This window comes from Miniopterus schreibersii (genome assembly GCF_964146895.1).
Source record: "Miniopterus schreibersii genome assembly, chromosome: 6".
Taxonomy (NCBI): domain Eukaryota; kingdom Metazoa; phylum Chordata; class Mammalia; order Chiroptera; family Miniopteridae; genus Miniopterus; species Miniopterus schreibersii.
This window is the reverse complement of record NC_138107.1, coordinates 59,701,516-59,727,470: the sequence shown is the minus strand read 5'-3', so window position 1 is coordinate 59,727,470 and position 25,955 is coordinate 59,701,516. Positions and strand designations below refer to the sequence as shown.

Here is a 25,955-nt window from a genome sequence, read left to right as displayed (position 1 = left end):
ACAGCTAAGGTCATCAGAAATTGTTATTCCTGGGAAGCATGAATCAAGAGAGAGAAGGTGTCACCGGACTGAAGGGGTCTGCTTGCCTGCGCGCGTCAAAGCCCAGTAAGACATGAACAGGAGTTTGCAGCCAAGAAAGTAAGAATTTACTAAGGAGATGGCTCCACGCCCGGAGTCACAGGTAGCTCTCATGCTCAAAGACCTGGCTCCCCCACGGCTTCCAGGGAATTAATGATACAGAGGAGGAAATCATTAATCATGGTGACTCATGGAGTTAGAGTTGTGGTCTCTACTGACTGGCTGGTGCTGGGCTAGGGGTAAATGATCATTGCATGTGGTCCCGATGTCAGCCCGGAGTTGCCCTGTTCAGTTTCACAAGGGATTGTTTGGTGGGATTGTTCTGCTTTCCTGGGTCTGGAGCTAAAACAATGGAGGCCAAGATATTACGTTCAACTCTGTCTCAGTAGTAAACAGACCCAGGACCTTGTTCCCAAGACTACTGGATGTTGACCACAACCTCACTATCCTGAGGGCTTAATGATTAAGCAAAGGGAGAAGGTGGGTGAGTCAGGGTGCCAGGTGAGGCTAGTTTGAGTCAAAAGAAAAAAATTAAGTGGGCAGATTTTTAAAGATACAAGCCTGATAGTATGATTTTATTTTTCCAATCATGTATCTTTATAGCTTATATAAAAACAACAACAAAACACACTTCAAAACAGAGAGGGAAACTATACAGCCAAGAAAAATAACAGGAAAATTATAATGTAATGTCTCGACTTCTATTCTTCATGTTGTGGTGACATGTCTTGTTTAGCAGAGTTTGAACCTGTCTATTAAATGATCCCAAGTTAAATATTTAGGCCATGTAGAGGAATGCATGACTTCTCTGTCATTTCCTGAAAACTTGTACTTCATGGATGTTATGTAGCATACAGCAGAGATCTAGCTGAAACATGACTGGTAAGTATGCCATCTTTGCCAGTAAGCTAAATAAGCAGCAGAAACTGACCTCTTCTCATCATGAACGTAGAGAGGAGCGAATCAAGCCAATGGGCTTTGCCAAATAAATGAAATAAGCAGAGAAATAAACACAGGGCAGGGAGTGGGAGAGGGGATAGCCCCCTTGCTCGAGCCTGTTTCCTCTTCTGCAGATTTTGGAGGCTCGATCAGATCACAAGTTCCTTTTTTAGCACTAAGCTTCAAGGTAGACCTTCACACACCTCCCTCACTCCTTTTATTTCCTGAATTAATCTCTGACACAGATGACCATATACTCTAGTTTTCCTAGGACAGTCTTAGTTTATGCCTGTTTGCTCTTCTTGTATTATTGTGTGTTACTTATTATTTTTTACCTACTTTTGCCCACCCCTGTACATTTCACAACTTGAATTCTCTTAAAAACCTGGTTTATAATTCCTTTGTGGGTGGTTTGTGAACTAAGAAGAATTTTTAAAAGACAGAGTAACAAGGTAAACTTTTCTTTTTAAAACATACTATTCCGTGAGCATAATATTCTGTTAAAACTATTTTCTAATAATCTTAGAACATTGGGTACTTTTAAAAAATTAGGAAAAATATTGTGGATTAATTCAATATTCTAGACAATAAATTCTAATTTAATATTAAAAGTCACAGAATGAGGTCTTCCTTCTGACTTTATTACCAATTATGACAGTGATCTCAAGAGAATGTTCTCTCGGCAGATAATAGGTCTCATCCATCATGATGGATGTTTATTACTTAATCAGTTACCAAAAGGGGAATATGTCCCTTCTGCAGCACAGGCGACCTCTGTATGCAAATGATTCCCAATTTTTCTTTAAGGCTGGGACTAAAAGTTCTGCCAATGCCCTGAACAACAGCTCACATATTATCCCATGAACTTGAAACACTCCTTTCATAGTGAGCAGCCCTGAAACAGATTCCATAATTGATTACCCAGTTACAAGGGAGATTTAACATCACTTGGTTTTCTGGAAGATACAAAGAGCCCCTTAATTGTAACAGAATATGCACGAGCCCTGATATAAAACATGTCTCTGTATGAAGAGCAGTGATTTGTTTCAGCATTATTTTTTACTCAACTGCTTAAGTCACTGCCTGTGGAAATTTCTTTTTAAGTGAAATAGATAAGAGGTCCACTAGAAGGGGAAAAAAACCCATTTAATTAATTTTGTTTTTAAAGATACATGATCACATTTTAAAAAAAATTTTTAAATGAATTTATCATCTGCCCCTAAACTAGTGAAAACAAAAGGAAAGCTGGATTTGGCACTCACTCGCGCTTTTCATCTCTATTAGGGAGTGGGCCTGAGTGTGTGGATCTGGGATCAGGTTTGCTTGGTAGCCTCAAAGGGCCATTTCCCCAGTTTTTCAAAATTTGCTTTTGATCATTTCAGACAATTCATGCTTTTGAATGAGAAAGAGTGGAAGAGAGGAATGCTGGAATGGGGTTAAGTAAACGGAGAATCTGTCACATAAAGCAAGTTTAAATCCCAGTAACAGCATCCATGCAGGACAAACGGAAGCATTCTTCTTTTGAAAACATTATTCTTTTAAACGGTGTGTAATGACATCCTCCCTGGAGACCTTTTCCATGAAAGAAAAAAAAATACTTCCCCAGAAGTCATGTTCTAGATTCCAAGTATAATGAGTGAAGCACAGTTAAAAGTCAGACTTGTGTTTTCTTTATGAAAGAAGGTTCAAAATTAGAGCTGGAAAAGGTGCCCATGAGTTTCTCTGTGTTCCTGCTTTCTGTTATATGCTGGTACTTCCATGACCAAAAAGGAGAAAAAGAAAAGATCCTCGTTATGACTTCAGACATAGAAACCAGTGAACCTGTCCTTACTGTAAAATTTGAGCCATATGTGTTTTCGGGGGGAAATATAGACGACTCAGATATGCTGAATGCAAGATAATTTACTCTTCAGTTCCTTGTCAGTATATCTTTTTCTTATGCTGAAATGTAAACCGTGGCATATGTTTCTAGTACTCTGTGCTGCTAACCTCCTGAGGACTCGATTAAAAATGAATAGGAACATTTTATGTTTTTGAAAGTATGGCATTACTCAAATATCAGAAGTTGGCTTTTGTTTGAAGTGTTTAAAATGTTGAAACAACAAACAGGTAAATAAGCAGAGAAATTACTTCTTTCAATTCAAACACTACTTTATAAGTTTCATTAACGCATGCCCGAATAAACATCTCTTCAAAGATTTCAAAATTGGTGCATGTTTTAAACGTAATGGAACAAAAAAGACACTATTGAAAATCACAATTATGATGTTTATTAAACAAAATAAATTTAATGAAAAATTTTCTATTAAAAAACATAAGAATCATAGCCAAATTTTAGCTTCTCCATCTTCTTTGGTATTGAAATCAACGTTCAGGATATAAAATATTTTATTTTGAAGTTTAGTCAGCGGGTCTACAACAATTTTCCATCTAAAGAAAGTAGAAAATCAAGTTATTTGTAACTGTCTTATTTGTTGAACCACCAGTGGATGCATAGAAGCAATAATCAGTTATGTGTGGAAACCGACATTATCAAGCAAATAGTCATTCGTAGATATACGTATTCACCAGAAATATATTTTAAGTTTTTAATGGTTTTTCTGCCATCATTTTACCGTGTTATCTGAATAGTAATTCAATACACAGGTGCTGTTATCACTTAACTAACAAACTACTCTCCCAGGAAGCTGACCACCACACCAGGACTTGGCAAAATTCATTTCTGAGCACGGCTACACCATTTTTAAAAAAAATCCATATTTCTCAGAATTGTGTGCTTCAGTCTTTTTATAAAATAGTATCTGAAGATTGCTAATAGCATTAAGTTAATATTAATAAAATCCAATTCTAAGTCTTTTTTGTTTCTTAAATATTACTTAAAACCGGACTTTTGGTTTCTTCTAATAGTAGTATAACAGGGACTTGTAATTAGTCAAGCCAAATACTTCCAGAAACATCATGTGACAACCAAGCTACCATTGACAAATTCTCTGCCTGTTCTGACTCTGATTTCTCCATGCCCTTGCCTTCTTGTGTGAGGATATCTCCCCCTTAATTTGTTAAAATGAATCTGAGAAAAAAAATCCAGTAACAAACTAGGGCGACTTGGTTTTTGCATAGATTTGTGACCGCAAATGATCCGGCGACCGAGCGCTTCAGTGCTAACACTGCGACTGGGAACAAGAAGAATACAACCACAGTAAAACACAGCTGTCTACCAGGAGGACTGCGTAAAGACATCTTTGGCCATGCAGGCTCTGGGCCCTCTGGAAATAAGTCAGTTGCATTGCCAACATGACAAAGAAAATAGCAATGTTCAGGATCAGGAAGAGTCTGGTGTAGGATGCAGACAGTGCCGGAGCTTTGCTGTGCATAGTGGTCACCATCCGCGCCTGCCCAAACCGGCCTTTCATCGGGCCACTGTTTTTGTGTTTCTCATATGTTACGTCTGCAAAATCTAAAAGGTCTTTCATTTCTTCATCTTCATCTATGGGCTGTTCTTTCTGTGCCAAAATCTGAGCTTTCTGCCGAATCTTTTTTTCATTGACTTCGATCTGTGCAAAAATATCAGGGACGGCGTCCACGAATTTATAGCGTTTGCCTGCCCTTCGGTTTTTCTTCGACTTGCTCTGCTGCTGCTGCCGCGATATGGCAAAAATCCGGTCGATGGCCTCCTCAGTCTGCCTCTTGTCTGAAAACCTCAGCAGGCGCTCGGCAGTCTTCCTGAAGCCCGCCGTGTTCCGAACCCGGGACAGGATCTGCTTCTCCAGCAGCTGGAAGACCGGCTTAAAATGCTGCAGGCTCCGTTCCACGACGGCGGCGTAGTCCTTCACCTCCGGCACGCTGCTGCTCCTGACGGCCGAGCTCCGGTCAAACAGGATTTTCTGACGATCCGCAATGACCTGGGCAAAGGCAGACTGCCCCGCGCTCTCCCCTGTCCACAGGTAGATGGCATAAGCGTGCTCTCTGGTGGCGATGAACACATCCAGTTGCTGAGGGTCCCCGTGGATGCTGAAGCTCTGCACATCCACCGACGGCCCTATGAAGAGGTAAGCTGCCCTGGTGACGGGGCTTCGGAGGTGCATGGTGACATTCACATAGTTTGTCCCGTTGTAGGGATAGCCCCGAGGGTACGTCACTGAAGCAAACGTTGCTCTCTCACTGTAGCCGGTGTCATCCATCCAGTACATCTTATAGAGGCCATCTCGCTGCCTGATGAAGGCCCCGTGGACGCCATCTACCACCGTCTCCTCGAAAGGGACGTCCACGTTGTGGAAGAAGCTCGTCGCCGTCTCCAGGAGGCTCTCCTCCCCCAGGTGCACTTCATCCACGAGGAGGAGAAGCTGCGGCTGCAGGAGCAGCAGATTTCTCTGGACGTTCTTCAGGCCCAGCTGGGGGTTATAAGCTCCCACCCCTTCTCCGCGGATGAAAACCACCCCGTTTTTTTCCACTGCTGCGACCACTCTCCCCTGACAGCTAGCTGCCAGGTCATGCTTATATTTCGACCATTTTGAGGAGCAGTCTTCTGTGACCTGGCCCTCCCAGGGAGAAAAGCAGCTCTTTGACACAGCTGGGGAAAACATCAAGACGTTGTTGAAAAAGGTGTACTTTGGCCCGTAGAGAGCCTCGGTAATGAAAGGCACACCGTTGGGAGCAAAAGTAAATGAGTTCTGGTCAGGATGTTCATGCCCTGCGTTAAAATTTCTCCATCCTTTGATCCAATCTTTGTATTTGTTTCTGTGGACAATGTCATATATTGCACGTCCCCCAAGTTTTCCTGACTTGAAGGAGAGAAAAGACCTATTGATTTCCGCAGGCAGTGCACTCCCATAAGTCACAACACCCCAGTCTTCAAAATAATGCAATGTTGGGGTGTCGAAATCTGGAGGAGGGACAGATTTCAAGCTGGCATCATACCTGAAAGAATTAAAAAAAATTAATTGGCTTTCTGGTGGAAGTAAAAATAACACATCAGAACACACAAACGCTACCTAGGGCACTGGCAGTGGAGACTGTAGCAGGGACATTTCTGAGGGTACCCAGGGATGACCAGATTGCGCAGGTGAAACGGAGAGGAGAGTATCTTTACAACGTGCGATCCTTGGATTTGAGCCTGAAGACATTACTGCTGCTAATGACTATTTAATGACTATTTGAACCTTCCTCATTTGACAATGTCAGAGTTGCCATCCAAATGACTCGGGCTCGTGCAGCACGAATGAAACACTTCATCCAGACCTCTAATTCGAGGGGCTCCTATTCTAGGGAACCCTGTGTTAGGATATAGAATCTAACAAGACTTGAGTTGCAATGAAATATTGTTCTACAATAAATGGTATTATTAAAGTTTGGCAGAGTACTTTTTACCCTCTAAAAATTAATTTAAATAGAGTTCAACTTCATATACTAGATAAAATTTACTTTGAATGCCACATCTGAGAGTATAAATGGATGACATTCAGGAAACTATTAATACTGGGGGATTTCTAATTGTGACTACCACTGCACTGCCCAGATCTAAAGGTTTTGTTTTAATCTACAGATGATGTCATACATTTTGGACAATAATTGGCCTCTTATTTCTCTCCCCCCCCCTTTTAAAAATGTATCTTTATTGATTTCAGAGAGAGGAAGGGAGAGGGAGAGAGAGAAACACTTCATCCCATCAATGATGAGACAGTCATTGATCGGTTGCATCCTGCATGCCCGACTAGGGATCGAGCCCGCAACCTGGGCATGTGCCCTGACCCGGAATCGAACCGTGATCTCCTGGACCCTAGGTCGATGCTCAACCGCTGAGCCATGCCTGGCCAGGTCTCTTATTTCCATTTAGGATAAATGTTTATTATCAAAGGCATTAAAAAATTAATGTTAACCTTCCAAGTGATTAAAAATACAGGGCTTCACTCTGAATGGCCACAAAAATAATAATAAATGTGACTGTTTGATTTGATGATTTGAAATATCAGCCTTGACAGGTTCACATAATTTCCTGCTCAAGGGAAGAAAGGCAGACCTGTGTGATTCGCTCTGGGATACTTTGTTCTAAAGTGAATCAGCCACTTAGGGTAGAGTTTGTCTTATTGGTGTTAGATTGTGGCTGTTTCATCTGTTTTTCTAGAGACTCAGGTTCAGAACATCAGAAAATGTGTCTCTCCTGAGGTCTAGTATAATAATGTTGGCTTCGTTTTATGACTTAACAAATCCAGATACAGGCTGAAGCTTCCGTCCTTCTTGCAGGTTTTGGTCAGTTTGCATACTCCTATTAGGCAGATTTTAAACCAAGTCAGATTTAGCATTAATCTGACTCATAGCCAGCTTTATAGAACCTTCTTGCTGGCTTATTTATGGGTAAGTGAAAATGCAATTAAATAACTACTTTATTCCCTTAAAAAGAGTCAAGAATGGTTGCATATTAAAATATTTAGTTCACCTGTGAATATAGTTTTTAAAAATGCCGGTTAAACTGTAGACAGTTACCTCTTTTCTAGTGTTATTTTCCTCTTAATTGTTTAAATTTTTAAAAATAACAAAGGGAAACAATCAAACCACAGAAGCTTATTTTGGAGTTGAATACAGATGTCAAAAGCTTGAAAAGACATCAGAGATTAAATTATCAACTAGTTCCCTGTAATTTTTATTTTAATTTATTGGATGCCAACAATATATTTGGCAGTACTTTAAAAAGGAGATGCTTGTTCTCTTTCTGAGCTTAAAAGATTAAGGCAAAAAAAATTACATGGTTCTTTTATTATCAAAGTGAAACTGTCAAATACTATCAAACACTTTTAAATAGTTTTGAAAATTTAGTAACAGCTTTGCTATTAGAAGATTATAATGCTCCACTTGCCAAAACAAAACAAAAAATAATTTACTACTTTTTTTGGGGTGTGATTATCAGAATAACCCAGTCTCATGTTTATGGTTTTCTCTTTATGCAATTTCAAAAATGATGTAAATCAAAACTTGCGTATCTATGAAACAGTGTGAGCCTAGGACATCTCTAACGTAAGAAAACCCCAAACTGCAAACAGTAGTCAGATTTAAATATAAGGAAATGTTTCTAATAGAGTTTCAAACCTTGTGATACGAACTGAAGCTGCAAGTACTTAGATGGCATAAAGTGCTTTGGGTTAGGTTTTCTCTTAAGGCAAAACACTAGCACACTATACCATACCGCTGGGTACAATTTCTTCTCACAGCCCGCGCAACGTGTCATACCAGAGAAATTCCGTGTGGAGAGTGCACCAGCGCTGCCCTTTGGAGGGGGTCCCTGGACCTTCCACCACACGGTTCTTCCTGATCTGGTCAGCCAGCCAGTTACCACTGCCGTTACGCATGACAAACTTATCCAGGAACACTAACTGGCTTTCTGGGCCATAAAACCAGTTGTAATTTGAATCTGCGATGGCCACAGTTCTTTGAAACCCTGGGGAAAGAAGTTGGACAGAACTAAGATAAGTTTAAACCTGCATAGTCCCACAAAGGTCTAAACAATGATTCTCAATCCTGCCTGTAAATTAGAACCAATTGTGTATCTTGGATAAAACTAACAAACAAAACCACAATGCCCACACTCCGCCCCAGACCAATTCATCAGAATCCCTCTGAAGGTCCCACAAATCTTGTGCATGAGTTTGCATTTGTTATGTGGCAACTTGTCATTGGTGATGAAAATGCCACAACGACTAGCGACATATATTGCCCACCTTCCTTGTTTTCCAGGGTCCATGCTATGTGCAATTATGTTTGCACAGATATATATACACTACCCTCGTGTGCATGGCGAGTTCCTGAACCTCAAGTGAGCACTAGCTCTCCCACCGGCTCATCCCATATCCTACACCAAAATAGTAACATAAATGCCTCAATGTGGCCTCCAATCAAGTGGAAGTTATAAGGTTTAGGGGAGAAACTGAGTTCCTAGAGGAAGAAAACATAACAATTCCCACAGAAGATCCTTCCAGTATGTATTGCTGGAAGTTAAAGAAAAGAGGGGAAATGGCAAAGATCATACCGAAATGGGTCAGAAAAAGAAAAGCAGGGAAAATGTTGAAATAGACTGACTTAACAAAGAGTCCCTTCTAAATGTTACCATGACTGTATTTCCAAGATTTTCTTCCAGCTAGTTTTTGCTTCCAGCAGTCTAGTAAATGCTCTTCTAAATAAATCCTATTATAAAATGTGATTTTTGGAATCTTCTACTAATCTGTGAGTTCCCTGAAAGCAGATGATATGTTTTGTTCCTCTCTCAGTCCCTGGCAGGGCACATACGTATTCAAGAAAAGTTTGTTAAATTAACCAACACAAATATCTGAATCCTCTTCTTAGAGGTTCCTACTGTCTTTTCTAGCTTAAGAAGTAGCCACATACACAGCTCACAGCAGACCCCAGCCCTGCTGTGGTTGGCTGTCAGATCTCAGCTCAAACTACAAAACAGAGACCATTAGTGGTCCCTTAATACAGATGGCCTTTGGTTGTCAACATAAACTACGAAATAGGTTTCTCTCTGGTATGTCTAAGAAGAAGCAATAAAACCAAGAGAGTCCTGAATGTAAGTCTAAACTAAATCGTAATATGATTCTTTTGCTCTCTATATTTTTTGGAAAATTAACCCAATAATGGAGATTCTATCCAATCCATGCTTACAACCACAGCAGAAAGATTTAAATAACTGAATTTTTTACTGTAATTCTAGAATCACCATCTAAAACGTGCATTTCACTGGGGGGAAAAGCCCATTCTGATGAAAAACTACCTCCTAAACGTTTTCTAATATCTTAGTCCCGTTTAGAAATTAGGAGAGTTACAAGGCTCTCCCAGAAAGAAATCAGTTCTTTAATAACTTATTTAATAAATCACATGTAACTTTTTTTTGAGCCAGTTCTCTTGGAAGACTAAGCTATACAGCAACAAGAGATTAGTTTTATAGAAATTCATTTTTTGGTTATTTTCATATATTTTATACTACTTATTTCAATAAAATATTTAAAGAAGATACTAAAGCTCCAACTTAAATATGTAATCTTTCATTCTGAGTAATATCTATATAGTTTGGGAGAAAAAATTATAAACTAAAAACCAAAACAGGATCGATCAGGGATCACACATAGAGGAAAATTAACGTGTAATCATAAATGCTTATATTCTGTTTAGATTCATGCAAATGAATTTGTGTATGTATGCAAGTTTTACATATACAAAAATAACAGTTCTGTGGAGACCACAAATTATATCTGATCCATCATGCTCCAAGTCTTACAATACCTAAATCACAAATCCTCACATTAGCTTCCAAGATGCTCTGGCTCTGTAACTCTTTTTTTTTTTTTTTTTTTAAATATATCTTTATTGATTTCAGAGAGAGGAAAGGAGAGGGAGAGAGAGAGATAGAAACATTAATGATGAGAGAGTCATTGATTGAGCCTGCAACCTGGGCATGTGCCCTGACCGGGAATCGAACCCCGATCGCCTGGATCCCAGGTCGATGCTCAACCGCTGAGCCACGCCCGGCCGGGCTGGCTCTGTAACTCTTACATTGAATTCTACTTTGATATTTTTTAAATCCCTTCAATCGCAATATGGCTCAAACTCCACATTTCTCTGGCCCGTTTTCATAATCAGGAAAAATTACAAGAGTTAATGTTGACCCACTTGTGATTCCTCACTATACCTGGTAGGATGGTTCTGTACATAAAAGCAAAGTGTTGCTTAAGCCACGGATGGCCGAAGTGGTTGATGTCAAAGTGCCTCTGAACGAGGAACAGATACTGGAAGAGTGATCGAGTGGTGTAGCTGCCGTACGCAACCCCTTCATAGAGGGAGCCGTCCGTCACCTCTCTGAGCAAGACCAGAGACTTCTCCATGATGGTCAGCACTTGCTTGGTCCACAAGTAGGCCTCTTGAAGATACCCTGAGGGATGAAAACACGAGGAAACAATGACTAAGGCTGTAACAAAACAGAAACAAAAATATGGCCAAATAAATCCCTCTGAGTTATCTGACTAGCTGACAGTACAAACTGCATTTTGCAAAACTCTTATCAACGTTATACAAAACATCCTGCTAATCCAGGTTCGTGATGGGTACATGGTGTAAGTTAAGAAGTTCTTGAATACAGGTCATTTATTAATTAGATGAAGGGAGACCTTTAAGAGAGTGTCAGTCGTTTTCTAATCTTTAATAAACTGAAACCACATCACATCCAAGATCATAACTTGCACATAACTTTACATCTGCAGGAAAAGATCAGTATATTGAGACTTTTAATTTAATTTTCCTAAAAACTACTACTTGAAAATATTTTGTGAAGTTTATTACTGTATAAAACTTTCACCATTATCTCATAGGATTTGTAATAAGCTGCAAATACTATAAAGGCTAAACGGGCAGTCTTTAATCTGTTCTATCATTAGAAAACAATTTCTCATGGTTGTTTTTTTTTTTGGTGTGTTTTTAGATTCCTTAAGACCTGCAAAGGCGGCACGATGGGGTGAAGAGACGTCTGGAATAGCAACTTAAGGGCAAAAAAAAACAAACCAGCTGGGAGTCCAGAATCAGCCAAGAATGAACTACATGGTTTAGTTCAAGCATTTCTTCAACTTGTCACATTCTTCAATCTCCTCAACTGAAAAATCAAGGCCTAAAAACTATTAAAAAAATCTTTACAACATATATGCTAGCTTTCTATAATTCTTGTGAGACTAGCATTTAAGTAATACGAACAACTCCTCACATTTTTATAACATTTGCAATTTACACAGCACCGAACATAATCTTACTTAATCCTTTTAACAACTCGATTATGCATTATTACTCCGAAGTTACAGAAAGGGTGACTGTTCAAGACCTCTGGCACATGACTGAAAACGAACAGCACTTTGATCTGAGCTCAGGTCTTGAGATTTGAGGTTTGTTTTCTGGTATTTAAAACACACAACCCCTGAGGATAAAATTAAGCTCACTGCCTCCTAACATGGGTGGAGTCTTACTGCTTCGCTCCCCAGGTGTGTGTGTGACCACCGTGCTGAACACTCCATCACGGTCTACTAGGTGTGCTGGATATGGGGCTCCCAGAGGCCCAGGTACCACATGCCCAGCCTAAATCCAAGGTCCCAAGCTAAGTAAGTCCCCGCTCCCATCTCATGTGGAAACACTGTTCTCAGGCTTGGCTGAGCAGAGGTGACTGTTAATTGTTCCCTGGATCCGCCTTCCATCCAGCTCCACACCTGACATGCCCGTCTTCTGGATACTTTTTAATTTCCATTTCCGATCAAACTGTTAGGGTTTAAAATTCCAACCATATTCATCTTTTCTCTCTCTGTGTCCTTCATCTGCAACCGGGCACCAATGTGACTGATGCCTAAAACCAGGCCTGTTACTCACTGCTCCCTGGATATCACATTGCCTGCTTTTCCTTGTTTTTTCCTTATAACAACCCTGTTCAGAAGACACGAGGCCATGTCCTCCAACACACTGTGTAAATTTCAAGTCTGTCATATGACGTACCAATGCTTTATTGATGCTATGTTTCCACCATCCACATACCTCACCTAGAATGTTCCTCGTCAATTTCCCTTACCATATCCTATCCATCCTTCAGAGTTCCACGAACCGTCTCCAATTCACCTAAAGAACATTGTTCTTTTGAATTCAAACTTAATACACTCCTGATATGTAACTGGAAGTTCATGGTACCTCTTATTTCATTCCCCGGTGCTATAACTATTGGGTAATCATTTGAACATTTCACGTCTCTCTTCTTTCCAACTGCTTTGTAAACTGCTTACACTTGATCTGTGTTCTCTGTGCATCAAGCCTTAGACAAGGTTTAGCAAAACAGACAGAAAAATTCTAATTCTCCCACTTTTGAGATTTTATGTGAGTCCAGTGGAACTAGAGGTGTGCTCTAAGCTACCTCAGTCAGTACTAACAGGCTGGTCTGGAGAACATGGAATGTTGAAACAGCCTGGTCAAAGTAGCTCCTAAAGTTGGAGAGAGTACACCAAGAAAGCGAGACTACAAGCCTAACTGAGATGTGCAGAACCAGAGATTTCACCCCTTTTTCTACCCAGTCTTCTCATAAATAACTTTAATCAGAAAATAAATACATATGAAAACTCCTGCCAGAGGAGAAGTACAAATTTTGCTACCATTTGAACCAGTTACAGACCTTGGGATTAAATTTTGATTTTGTGAGAGTAGGGGGAAAAGAAAGCTAGGATGAAAAGTCACCCTCTTAATTAAGCTTTCCTTATTGCTATAAATTGAATTTCTATTCCCAAAGAGGCAAACAAAATATAGTGAAAAGAGAGTGGCCTCTGAATTTGACCAAAAGTGGGTCTAAATCCCAGCTATCTTACATGTTTGATGTGAGAATTCGATGAAATATGGACAAGAATCAGCACGTCATATGCTCAATTCATGTTACTTAATTTTCCTCTAAGATCTAATTAAAAGTAATGGTTGGCTGATGTGACAAGGTGAGGAAGTTAGACTTGAGAAAATATAATGCTGGATAATCCACAAAATGCTTATTTAATTCTTATGGGGAATATAACCAAAAGTTAAATTCTTTTAGATTTGCCAGTTCCAAGTATATACCTAATAGCCTAAAAATTCACTGTGATCTTAGAGCTGCTTTTTTTTGTTGTTTTTTTAATCCTCACCTGAGGATCTTTTTTCCATTGCTTTTGAGAGAGTGGATGGAAGGGAGGGAGAGAGAAAGAGAGAGAGAGAAAAACATCGATGTGAGAGACACATCGATTGGCTGCTTCCTACTCTGGCGCCAACAGGGCCCGGGGATTGAGCCTGAAGCTGAGGTACGTGCCCTTGACATGCCCTCGACAGGAATCTAAGACCTTTCAGTCCTTGGGCCGACGCTCTAACCATTGAGCCAAACTGGCTAGGTCAAAAGTTGGTTTTCTTAAATGCAATCTTACTTAGTAATTTATAGACTTCCACAGGAGTTGTAATTAAGTCAGAATTATAAGAACAGAGAAAATGTAATAGCAATTATGTTATACATTAAGGCAAAGTAGCTATACAATCCACAAAATTCACTTCCAAACTTAACTTAAATAATCTGTGCAAGGAACATTCATTTCAAAAAAGAAATCATCTGTTTAGCTTTTAAAAACTCCATTTACCCAGCTGGCTGTCTTCGCTGTCAAAATTCTCTAGAAAAATCAATATTTACCACTGACCCTGTGCTATAAGAATATGGCTTGGGACAATCAAAAAGCCATAATTAAATAACCTTCATGCTACTATAGCTGGCAGAAATGAAGAAAGAGATGTCTTTCAGTTCTCTAAGAGCTGCCCTAGGTATTACTTCATCTCATAGGCCTAGTTAGGATCAAGTAGGAACCTGTACTAAGACTAGTTATAAAAATGCTTTGCTCTCAACATGGCAACCACAACTCGCGTGGCCTGGGCATCTCTCAGCTGTGTCCACACGCACCTTGAGTCATCAGAACCAGGCTTCCTGTGAGCAGAGCCATGCAGTTGGTGGGCTGATGGTTGTGCAGGTACTGAAACCCCCATCCCCTCCGGTACGAGGTTTCGTACATATATCCCGAGGCATTGGCAATCACTTCAAGAAACTTCTCCTGCTGCGTCTTGCTCAGGTAGTTGTACAAGAAGTCATAGGCAGTGGCAAAACCAACCAGGGAGTGAGCGAGCGGGACTTCATCCCAGGGAGCGTCTTTCACCAGCCTGGAAAGGAGAATAAGCCAGGTAAACGAGTGCAGCAAGGCTCACGCCTGCACCACGCTCTGTAAGTGTCTGTTACTCGGCACGGAAGGCCACAGCGGAGATATAATCCAAGAGGTTTAATGGCACAGAACTGACTTCCCTCTACATTAGACACAAGCAGAAAGCTTAATGTGAAAATTACAAAATTAACGCTTTTCTCTCTCAGGCTTCCGGCAACATGAAGATGGTGGAATTTTTACTTTTGATTTTTTTCCCTCTTGATGAGAGGTTAGTCAAATATATCCAAAGAGATGTGAAGCACATACCATGTAGCAGCAAGGCAAATTCTGTGGCATACCCGTTGAGCTGGTGCCCGCCTTCCCTTTCCACCTGCATACGAGGCCCTGTTCTCCTGGCTGCCTTGCTAAAACGGCCGAACATGTCAAACCCTCTTCCTTCCCAGAGGCTGGCCAAGGGGAAGGCAGTGTGGTCTACGGGTTATGGCTTCTCAATCGGGACAGACCCGCTGGGTCAACACCGTGATGCAGAGACTGGCTAAAAAGCCGAAGTAAATGAGTGAAATGAACTGATTGTATTTCTACATCTCATTCTTCCCATGAAATAAACTGCACTGCCTTTAACATCCTTGGAGTAACTTTCAGAGAAGCCTAAAAACTGATCTGTGAAGTATTAAACTATCATTTTTCTAGGAAGCCAAATTTCTGCTCAACTTGCTACATTATTCGGCAAGTGTTTTAATAGTGTGCGGCCTGCGTTAAACAGGAAGCTAAGGAGGATCTTTCACAGTCACAATGCGATGGAATTATCCAGGAAACCCTCCCCATCTGTTCAGGATGTATTTGAGTAATCCCTACCAGGGGGAAACAAATGCAGAGTGTGCCGTTCTTGTGGGAGGTGGAAGAAAGCTCTCAGCTAGGGATTAAACTAAAGCTTAACATTTCTGTGCCAGGAGCCTCCTTTGGCACTTTAGTGAAGTGCTAGCCTCTTTCTCAGGATGTTTGAAAATTCATAAGCTAAATACAAAGGGATATGAGGAAATCTCTTACTTTGAAATGTTATTAAAACTTACTTTGAAACGTAATTATTAAAACAGATATTTTTTACAATTGTGATACGTGCTTCTACATTAAATAACAAGATTTGACAGCAAGGATAGTAACTACCTTAATTTATAAGTAGTGATGAGCACAAATAATATTTTGAGTGTCTATAGTAACCGTATGTGGTATGAACATATCGGTGATCTCTATCTGCGACAAAGTTACAGGTTGATGCAATATTTCCCCCATACAAAACTCCACAGGCCCCAAGTAAGAAAACTTAAAAACGCCTGAGAGATGACTTCTTCTGGACTATTCTTCCCTTAGGAGTTTATATTAAAGAACTGATCCTAGTGAGGCCTTGTCTGGCTACCCTGTGAGAATTTCAACATCACTCCCTAAACAACAATCTCTCACTTCCCTTCCTCACTTTTTGTTCCTTGTACTATAAATATGTACGAGTATGTACGTGTATATGTATATATATGTGTTACTGTGATTCCTTACTGGGATTTAAGTTCTGCAACAGCAGGGTTATCTTCCCTGCTCTGTTGTATTCACTATTGGATCCTAAATCCTACAAGAGAGTCTGGCACATAGTAGACTCTCAATAAATATTTTTGTTAAAAGAAAGAAATGAAGGAACAAGCTTATAAAACTAAGCCATACTGTTGACACTGAATATGCAATCATAATGAACTCAGGGATGGCATTTCGGAATAATATCACTGTTTGGTTAGCTGTGCTGGTGATACAGACTGATGCTAAAGTGACTCAGGTTGATGGCTTTCTTAACCACTTGGTCAAGGACAAAGCCGCTTTGCCGGCTAGCTTGCCAGTATGTGCACTGGTTGTAAGCAGACTGTGAAGAGTGTGAATTAATTCCCTACTTCCAGGGGAAAAAAATAATAATTCATACTGTGAGCTCACTGCCAGGGATTTGGGAACAGTCTCCACTGACTCATGGTGACTGGTGAGCCAGGCAGAGAATCCAAGTCATTCATTTCCCAGCTCTGTGTCTTTATAGCATGTCATACTGCATCTATAAATGACAGCATATATACCTTGCCACGATAGAGCTGACATCAATGACCTGTGACCATCTACCAAACCCTGACACGTCTGATTAACCAATGAACTTGTTTTTATAGATAATAGGACATTTAATATAATTCTCATTCTTCAGGAAATATTATGCAATTTCTGTGAAAATGGCTAACCTCCCACTTATTCCAAGCAGTTTTTAATTCAATAAAATACTAGCACAAATATAAAAACAGTTCATGGTACCTCTGGGTTCATCACTACTAAATCATTATGAAATCTGGCCTAATAGCTATATTCCTAAAAGGTTATCTAAATTCTTTACCAATAAAATCTTACCCCGCATCAGATACAAAGTGCAATACTAGAAGAAAGAGAGCATATTTTACTGTCATGGAAACCAAAGGAAATTTGTTTCTAGCTCATGGATGGCAGCAAAGAAACTATCTTGCATAATGTGATTCTGACTAATGGTTAATCAACTTACTACTGGAAAGGCTGGTTAAATGAGGGATCATAAAAAAATGAGATAAGTATTAATTTATGAACTTGTTTTGGCTTAAAATACCTACATGTACATACACATTCACCAACATTTTGAAGGTGACCTAAATGCCTTTCTTTGAATATGGGTTTACAGATTGGAGTTGCATTGTTCCTTCCTGTAGATAACACATCATCACAATTTCTAGCTTTGTTTTCTCTATAATATAGGAATTAAAGATACTTGTGGTAGATGGTAGAATTCTCCTAGATTTTTACGAATTCTCCCCTAAATTTTTACAAGTCTCATCCACACTAAATTATGACAGCAACATTTTGCACTAAGTTGTTCCAAAGCATTGAAGTTTGTTGTAAAAACATTAATTCTTTTTATTTTTAAATTCACACTTAATACTGTTTACATAAAAGTATTAAAATTGTGTAATTACAGGTATTAGTGAATCTGGCATCAATTGATTTGAGAACAAATACAATTGACATTTGCTAAGCACATAACTCTACTGGGTGGGAACAAAAATGAATGGACAACCAGCCTTGACACCTCCCAGCACCCCATGAGAGCACTAGGTTACATGAGGAATGGAGGTTAATTTCATTGGCAAGTCAGTTAAGAGGAGGTTAGTTAGGAAAACTTTAGTGCATTCCTCTTTTTATAAGCTACACTTTCTCCCCTTAGAGAGATGTTCTTAAAGTAAGGTCCATGGATCCCTGAGGTCTCCCAAGACTCTTTTAGGGGATCCTCAAGTAAAAATACTTTTCATAATAATATAAAGATGCTATGTGTTGATATTTGCACTGATGGTGCAAAGCACTAATGGCTAAAAATGCTAGCACCTTAGCAAGAATCCAGACGGGCACCAAACTACTCAGAGAGTTGAGATTTTATAAAATTAATCATTTTCCCACTTTAGCAAGGATATTCTTAAGTGAAACTGGCTTTTTTTTTAAACTTAGAGTGCATGGCAGCAGTAAAGCATCATATAAGGAGTTTTCAGACTAAAATAGTCCATCAAGTTCATAGAACATGAATGAAAACAGACCCATCTCAAACCAAGGCACATGACCCCACAATTTCATAACACTGGTGACATAAAAAAGACTCTAAAAGCTTCAGAGAGAAAAATCAGTTCATTCAAGGCATCAAGGATCAGAGTGGGATCACACATCTCAACAGCACACTAGAAGCTAGAAGACAACGTAATAGTGGCTCTGAAACTGGAAGAGACAATTTCCAGACTATGAGTCCACACCCAGACAAGCTTCCATCTCAACGCCGGGGCAGAGTAAACACATGCAGGCATCCAAGGCTGCAAAATTCACTTCTCTTGAATACTTCCTCTGGAAACCAGTGGAGAATTTTTCCTCCCAAATTAGAATGTATGCCAAAAAAGAACACAACAGGAGATTCATGGTGGGGGATCCAGCACCAGAGAGAAAAGGAGAGTAAGTCAGCAGCTGTACAGCAGATCTAGGTCATAGCAAGTCAAATGGCTTTGGCAGTTACTTCTTCAAGAAGATGAATTGTTACGAACGTCTTTATAAATGGACTGAGAGATTCACATAACCGCGTGAGAGTCTGGTTGGTCATTAGTAATAAATGTATAGGAAACTAAGCAAATAAAACAAGAAAGCTGTTATCAACCCTAGAGAAAACAAAATGCTGTACGCAAACTGAAAAGTGGTCATTAAATAGATGATATGGTTCAGCTGTCAATAGCTTTTGCCTTGTTAAAATATGCAAACACAATATTTATCTAGTTAAAATTACAACATACCTATATTGGAAGGATGGCCAAGAGTATGCATGTGTTGGTGGAGGATGTGTGTATGAGAGAGAGATGAGCGATGCATCTACAAGCCAAGGAACGTCGAGGGTTGCCTACAACCAAAGTTAGGAGAGTGGCATGGGACTGGCATGGGACAGTTTCTCCTCGGAGCCTCCAGAAAGAACCAACCCTGCTACGCCTTGATTTCAGATTATTAGCCTCCAGAATGGTGAGATAATCGATTTGTTTGTTTTAAGCCACCCAGTCTGTGGTACTTTGTTATGGCTGTCATAGCAATGACCTTCAAGAATCTAACCTGCCATCACCGCCCTCTTGGGCCCACCATCTCCCTGCTGTCGCCTGAACAAACACTCCCACTTACTTTAAAGAGCAGCCCTCTGATACTCTGACAGTGCAACATGAAAAAGGGTAAAGAATTACCTGAGATACCAAGTTTAAGAAGAGACACTTTAACAATGGCAAAAACTGTACTCAAATTGCAAAATCTTGGCACCCTAATAGTAGGAAAATATCAAAAACAAACTGAGGCAAGCCTTAAGGTGCTAAGATACATGAAATGGCATTTTACTCTCCCTATGGTCTCCTCGGTAAGCTTAGTATTTACCCACGATGCCCACTTTCTAATGCCTTATCGATTTTTTTTCTTTTTAAAGGTTTTGTTGAAGTTGCCTTTTTAAAACAGTGAATTAACTGCGGCTGACTTTATTGCGGGCACCAATAGGAAATAACTCACTGAAGAATTTATTCCACTCAGCCCCGGAAACCTGCAGTGCAATCATTAATCACAGCCTTGCACTGTTTCCTAATGAAAAAAAGATGCTTCCTAATCTCTGGTAGGAATAAGTACGCACTCTAAACACTAGAGCAATGGAATAAAGTGGCCACCTCACAGAATGAAGCAGTCCCCTCTGAAGATATTCAAGAACACAGATATATTGAGGGATTCTCTGAAAAGGAATGATGTGTTTATCAGAACGTTAGGTAGAGTTTTCAAATTATAAACTACAAGCTATTTATAAATTGTGGAATGAACATGGGCTATGACCAGCATATTTTTCATGTAATTTAATGGAATGGAATAGAAAATAATGGAATACAAAGCATGATTTAAATGCAAGGACTGATTTGTGCAACTTTTACTTATATTTTACATATGTAAAGTTATGTGTACTCTGGGTTGTGATGTCAACTCTGATTCTTATTGTGGGTCATAGTGAAAAAAGGTTTGGAAACCACTGTCTTAGAGGGTCAAGGTGACACCAAACAAGCAGCCCCTTGGATGCACCCTGCAGGCAGAGAGGGTCCGGGCCCAGGGTCAGTGTGGGGGCTGGGTTGAGTCCCAGGCTTCCCAGAGCACCTTCCAGCAGAGGGTCTGGAGCCAGCACTGAGAGATAATCCCACTGTGAGATCATTAGGAAGGAAGCCCAAACACCAGAGAAGTTCAAAATGTTCACAGTAGAGGGCAGAAGGTGCTATATGATGGAGGCAGAAGTGAAACACCAATGGGCCGAGGCAGTCAATGAAGGAACAAAATAATTTATCACTGTGTTGCAAAACAACAAAAAAATCTCTTGTCCCCCAAAACAATTCTGTTGGGCTTTGAAGCCATTTATATTTCAGAGGGATAATGAAGTAATGCCTATGAACACCACCTACACCAATAATGTTTATTTGATTTCATGTCCTGGGGACACAGCTTCAAGGAGTAACTTCTTAAAAAGTAATTTGGCAATAGAGTGGAAAAAGTCAGTGTAGAATTTTTCTTTGGGAATCATAAAAACTTTGGAGATGTGCTATTTCATATGTTGTCACAAAAAATTAATGAATAAATTACATTTAAGTTAAATTATGAATCAAACTTGTGGGCTATGTTGAACATGCCATGGACATGAAACGGTTTCCCAAATTTGAGATCTTGAGTTATCTGTCCTAGGGACAATGAAAGCTGACCCCGCCCCAAAGGCTGAGTGAATGCAGTCACATTCTCTCCACCTTCTGGGCCCAAGTGGCCGGCCACGGCACAAAAGCAAGAAGCCAAAGATTCAAACTGGCTTTGGTAATACTTTAAAATATCTCCCCAGTCAACAAGCTCTCCAAAGAAGGGAAAACAGTAAACCCCATGTGGTTTTTCAAAATTATGGCTAAAAGTTTAGGATAAGAAGATGTTAAAGTTTGGGCAATATATGCAAATTTATTCTTCACTCTTCTCCCCAGATTTTCTCATCATAGTGAATTACAGTCAAGGAATCACAGGAACGAACTCAGATTGCTCACTAAGCTGTCACCAGCCTCAGTCACTATCTGCGCTTCATCAAGGATCTTTTCTCTTTTTCTGACTCAGAAGAAACAGCAGGATTCACTCCAGCTGACGCTTTCCTCTGGAAGCTCCGCCTGTGCGATACTTCATTTCAGTTTCAGCTCCAGAAAGTGATTTGACGACAAATCCCTCTGTTAGCACTTGGCCTTTTCTTTTTAGTCTTCTGGTTGTTGCTCACTTACTTACAGTGGGAGGCGCACTTTAATTGAAGCTGACCTTCTTTGAATTTTCCTTCTACTTTTTTTTATATCATAGACAGAAACTAAGTATGTTGTACTTGAAAGCACATTTTAAATTGAATAAAATCTTTTTTTTTCTGGTGACAACATTTTTTAAAGTCACAATACACTACTGGCAAACAGGAAGTAGCTAAAAATAATGCTTGAGAGATGAACATGCCATCTCCTCTTCGGTCGACAGGCAAATTCAGTATATCCAAACCAAACGCTTTATGAGCCCTCCCCCACAGCTCCAAGTTTTACAGTCTCACTGAAAGGCCCCACCATCCTCTCAGCATCCCCTAAAGATATGTCTTTGTCCCATTTTGTCCTCAAATACAACTGTCAAGCGTTATCCATGCTAACTCTTAAACCTTCTGGGAACCATCATTTCTTTCCATTCTCAGAGCCCTATTCCAGGCTCTCATCTGGATAAACACAAAGGACTGGCTGGTCTTCCTGGTTTGACCTCTGCACTTTACTCTCCACATGTGGTCAGGGACTCTTCCTTCCTAAAACACAGATCTGTCACGGGGAGAAACCAGCAGCCATTTCATGCCTCCTGATGGAAGCACAGCCACCACTCATGCTTGTGTCAAAGTGATCAAAACTGAGTCGGATCAAGCCCCGGCATCCAGCGGTCAGTCTGCAGAAAACACCACGGGTGGAGGAACTCGCCGAGCTGCACCCTGACTGTGCCACCAGCAACATCCAGACGGTGGGGAGCTGCGCAGATCCAAGGGCCCAGCACCTTCCACAGATAATTGTAACAAAAATAAAGGGATGGGAGGAAAACTGCTTATAAAAAAGACTTTTAAAGACATTTAAAAAATGAGCAAGACTAAGCTCGTGTCTAGGGATGTACACGTGAATGAACCTTAAAGAAACCCAGGGACGTGGTGAGCGGAGAAGTCAGGGCGGTGTGGACAAGACGGAGCTGGGGTTGGGATGGGGTCCACGAAGGGGCTTCTCTAGGCAGATGACGAGTTCTATTTTTTGATCTGTGCTGTGGTTACCAGGGCAGACATGTGTAGACATGTCTGTATGGTGCTCTGTTTTATTTTGCAATGAAAAGGTTGAAAAAACCTCCCCCAAACAAATCTGATCATGTCACTGCTCTGTGAAAGCCCTTCAGTGGCCTCACAGTGCTTGTAAGGAAAAGTTCAAGGTCCTTCACATGGTAGAAAAGGCCTTGCAGCATCTGGTTGTTTACTCAGAGCTTGCTAGTCATTATTTTACATTAAAATTTCAGTTCTTCAAAAGCACTCTGCTTTTTTATGTCACCGTCTCTGAACATCAGTCACTTCTGCTTGGAACACTCAAACATGCTCTCCCCCCTTCACTTGGCTGATTCCTATTTGTCCTTCAGGCCCCAGGGGGAAAACCTTCCCTGATGCTCCGATTTAGGTGAAATCTTCCCATTACACACTGTACTTTCCCTATCGCAACATTTATTATCTGCATTTGCATTGTCTATTAGTTTATATGTTCCAGAGGTGAACAACTTAAGGCAAGATGTATAACTTATCCCCAAATGTTTGTATCTCCAATACCTAGCACAATGCCTAGGACAGAAAAAGCACACAATACATAGAACGAGTATGTTCACACTTATTATAAATTAAAATTGCCTTTGTTGGAATCTATTTTAAGAACACAAAATATAAACAAAGTAATAGTTAAAACAGACACATTATGCCAGATACTGCTTTCATGAACTCATTTAACCTTCTAAACAACACTATGAGGTAAATATTATATTTATCGCCAATTTACAGGTGAGGAAAGTGAACCACGGAGAAGCCAAGTAACATGCTCCAAGTCACACAGCTCACAAATGGGATAGAAGATAGGCAGTGTGGCTCCACAGTCCTTGCCCTTAATTCCAATAAAGTATCACTTCCCACCATCTAACGTTACTACCACTCATTTCAAAGACTGAAGTAGGTGGCTTTAAAGTAAAAAAAAAAAAATTTTTTTTTAAAAATTGAGGTTATCAGATAGGGAACATTCATGATTTATTACATACATGTTTAGATGCTGAATGCCAAAATTCAAGGCGAAAGGAGAAAATACCAAGTCCAAAAGGAGCACTTCAAAGAGGAACTAATCCAAGACTTTCTGGTAAACTAGGCACCAAGATGTCAAATCCTGACATACCTCCTACTGGCCTCTAAGTTACAGGCTTACAACCAGCAGTTCTCCAGGCTGAAAGTGAGGCCAGACCAACAGGAGCACCCAGAGTGTCCAAGGCATCAAGAATTAAAGTATGGGCAAAGCATCCATTAAGAGTTTTGCATGGGTTCCTTGGAGTATCTGAAACACAGTCACCACGGCTGGACTTGAGGAGGTTTCTAGAAAGGAGTCTCTTGGAGGCTGCATCTTGAAGACATACACTCCTGATGACAGAGCAAGGTATATAACCCAGTTACTACCACAAACCAACGAGTCACATGAAAAATAACTGTGGGAATTGAGAGAGGCAGAGGCTAGAGAAAATGTTATGGAGGAAGGAGACGTTAACTGGATCCTGAAGCCTGGGCATCACTGGAGGGGAGGGAGGGAGAAAAGGGATGGCTAAGTCTGGGATCCTTGCAGGCAGAAGGCCAGCTCAGGTCTGGTCTGTAAATGTGTTGCCACCAGACTCAGGACAGAGTTGAAAATGTCAGCACATGTGGGGAGATGTGTGCATCAACGCTGTCAGTGAAAAGCCTAAAACACTAAAATCACAAAGTTCTATGGGGGGGGGGGGACGACAAACTAAAAGTCTGCAAGCTCTGGATGGGGGCATGTTTTACAGTGATGGTGACGGCAAGTTAACCTTTTTTACCACCTCCAGATACTTTTTCCCAAAGTGCTCCCCCCATTCAGTAAGGACACAAACAGCAGCAGCAAAGCGCCTCCACAGAGCCGCAAGAGTGGAGAACAGAGGGAGGGAGGGAGAGAGGCTGTAAAGGCGTGAGTTACCTTCTCCCACAAGCCCGCTCTCCTCCCCACCTCGTCTGCGGCATCACCGAGCAGTCATTCGCCCGAGCAAATCCCAAGTACCATTCTTTACACTCCCTCCCCTTCCCCATTTGAGTGGGTGGGCCTCGGCATCACACAGGGCACTTGTTAAAGGGGCGGGTGCTCTGGCCTACTCCAAGGACTCATTCACTGAGTCCGGGAAGGGCCCAGGGATCTGTTTTTTAAGATTCTGCTGAAATAATACTTTGAGAAAAACTGTGCCATATCCAGTCAATCTCTGTGTAGATCCTGTCCTAAATGCCTCTGAAATTCATCTCATCTTCTTGCCACCCTACTGTCTTAACTGTGGTTTTCATCTGCTTCCTAGACTAATGTTAGAAGCTTCTACCGAGTTCCCTTCCTCCTGATCCCTCACCTCCAAGCCATTCCACACACAAAGCTTCTAAACCGCAGGCTTATCTGGGATAAGCAGTGACCTGGCCTCCTGCTGTCCTAGGCCAGCATGTGGGCGCTGGAAAGGAAAAAGAAAGATGGGTGCTAAGGTAAAATGAACCACCCAGCCAAGGAGGCTCCGTGGGCATACTCCCGTCATTACCACTCTGCAGTAGTCACAAATACCAATTCAGCGTTAGCAAGAACTTAATGTCAGCAAGACCCTATTCTTTCTTTAACCCTCACCAGAGGATATGTTTTTATTGATTTTAGAGAGAGGAAAGGAGAGAGAGAGAAATATCGATTAGTTGCCTCCTGTACGTGCCCTAACCAGGGATTAAACTGACAACCCAGGTATGTGCCCTGAACGGAAATTGAACCCACAACTTTTTGGTGTGCGGGGTGACGCTCCGGCCAACTAAGTCACCCTGCCAGGGCCCTATTTTTATTTTAATATTGTTTTTCAATTACAGTTTACATTCAATATTATTTTTCTAAGTGTCAGGTATACGACATAGTGGTTAGGCAATCATATCCTTTGCAAAGTGATCTCCTGATATTTCAGGTACCCACCTGGTACCATACATAGTTATTACATTATTGACTATATTCCCGATGCTGTACTTTATATCCCCATGACTGTTTTGTAACTACCAATCTGTACTTCTTAATCCCTTCACCTTTTTCACACAGCCTCCCAGTTCTCCATCTCTCTGGCAACCATCAAGTCTGTTCTCTATCTATGAGTCTGTTTCTATTTTGTTTGCTCATTTATTTTGTTCTTTAGGTTCCAAATATAAGTGAAATCATATGGTATTTTTCTTTCTCTGAGTTAGACCCAATTCTTTTTTTTTTTAAAGTAAGACCCTATTCTTAAGTGGTGTTAAAACTGAATAGTTATTTCACTTGACAG

General features: G+C 40.6%; 1 protein-coding gene across 5 annotated transcripts in view; it reads right to left on the bottom strand.

Annotated features, from left to right (window-relative positions):
• Nucleotides 1-3,264: 3,264 nt before the first annotated feature.
• The window catches only part of DSE (dermatan sulfate epimerase), a 90,521-nt gene continuing 67,830 nt past the window's right edge, over nt 3,265-25,955 (bottom strand). For 4 of the 5 annotated variants that reach the window (XM_081141282.1, XM_081141285.1, XM_081141283.1 and 1 more), the window contains 4 exons: nt 14,480-14,733; nt 10,691-10,930; nt 8,239-8,446; nt 3,265-5,934 (listed from right to left, as the gene is read on the bottom strand). In XM_081141282.1, coding sequence (XP_080997408.1) covers nt 4,179-5,934; nt 8,239-8,446; nt 10,691-10,930; nt 14,480-14,733 — 2,458 coding nt within the window. In that variant the 3' untranslated portion in view covers nt 3,265-4,178. Of the gene's footprint in view, nt 5,935-8,238; nt 8,447-10,690; nt 10,931-14,479; nt 14,734-25,955 lie in introns of those variants that run through there. The other variant, XM_081141286.1, reaches the window with a different exon arrangement.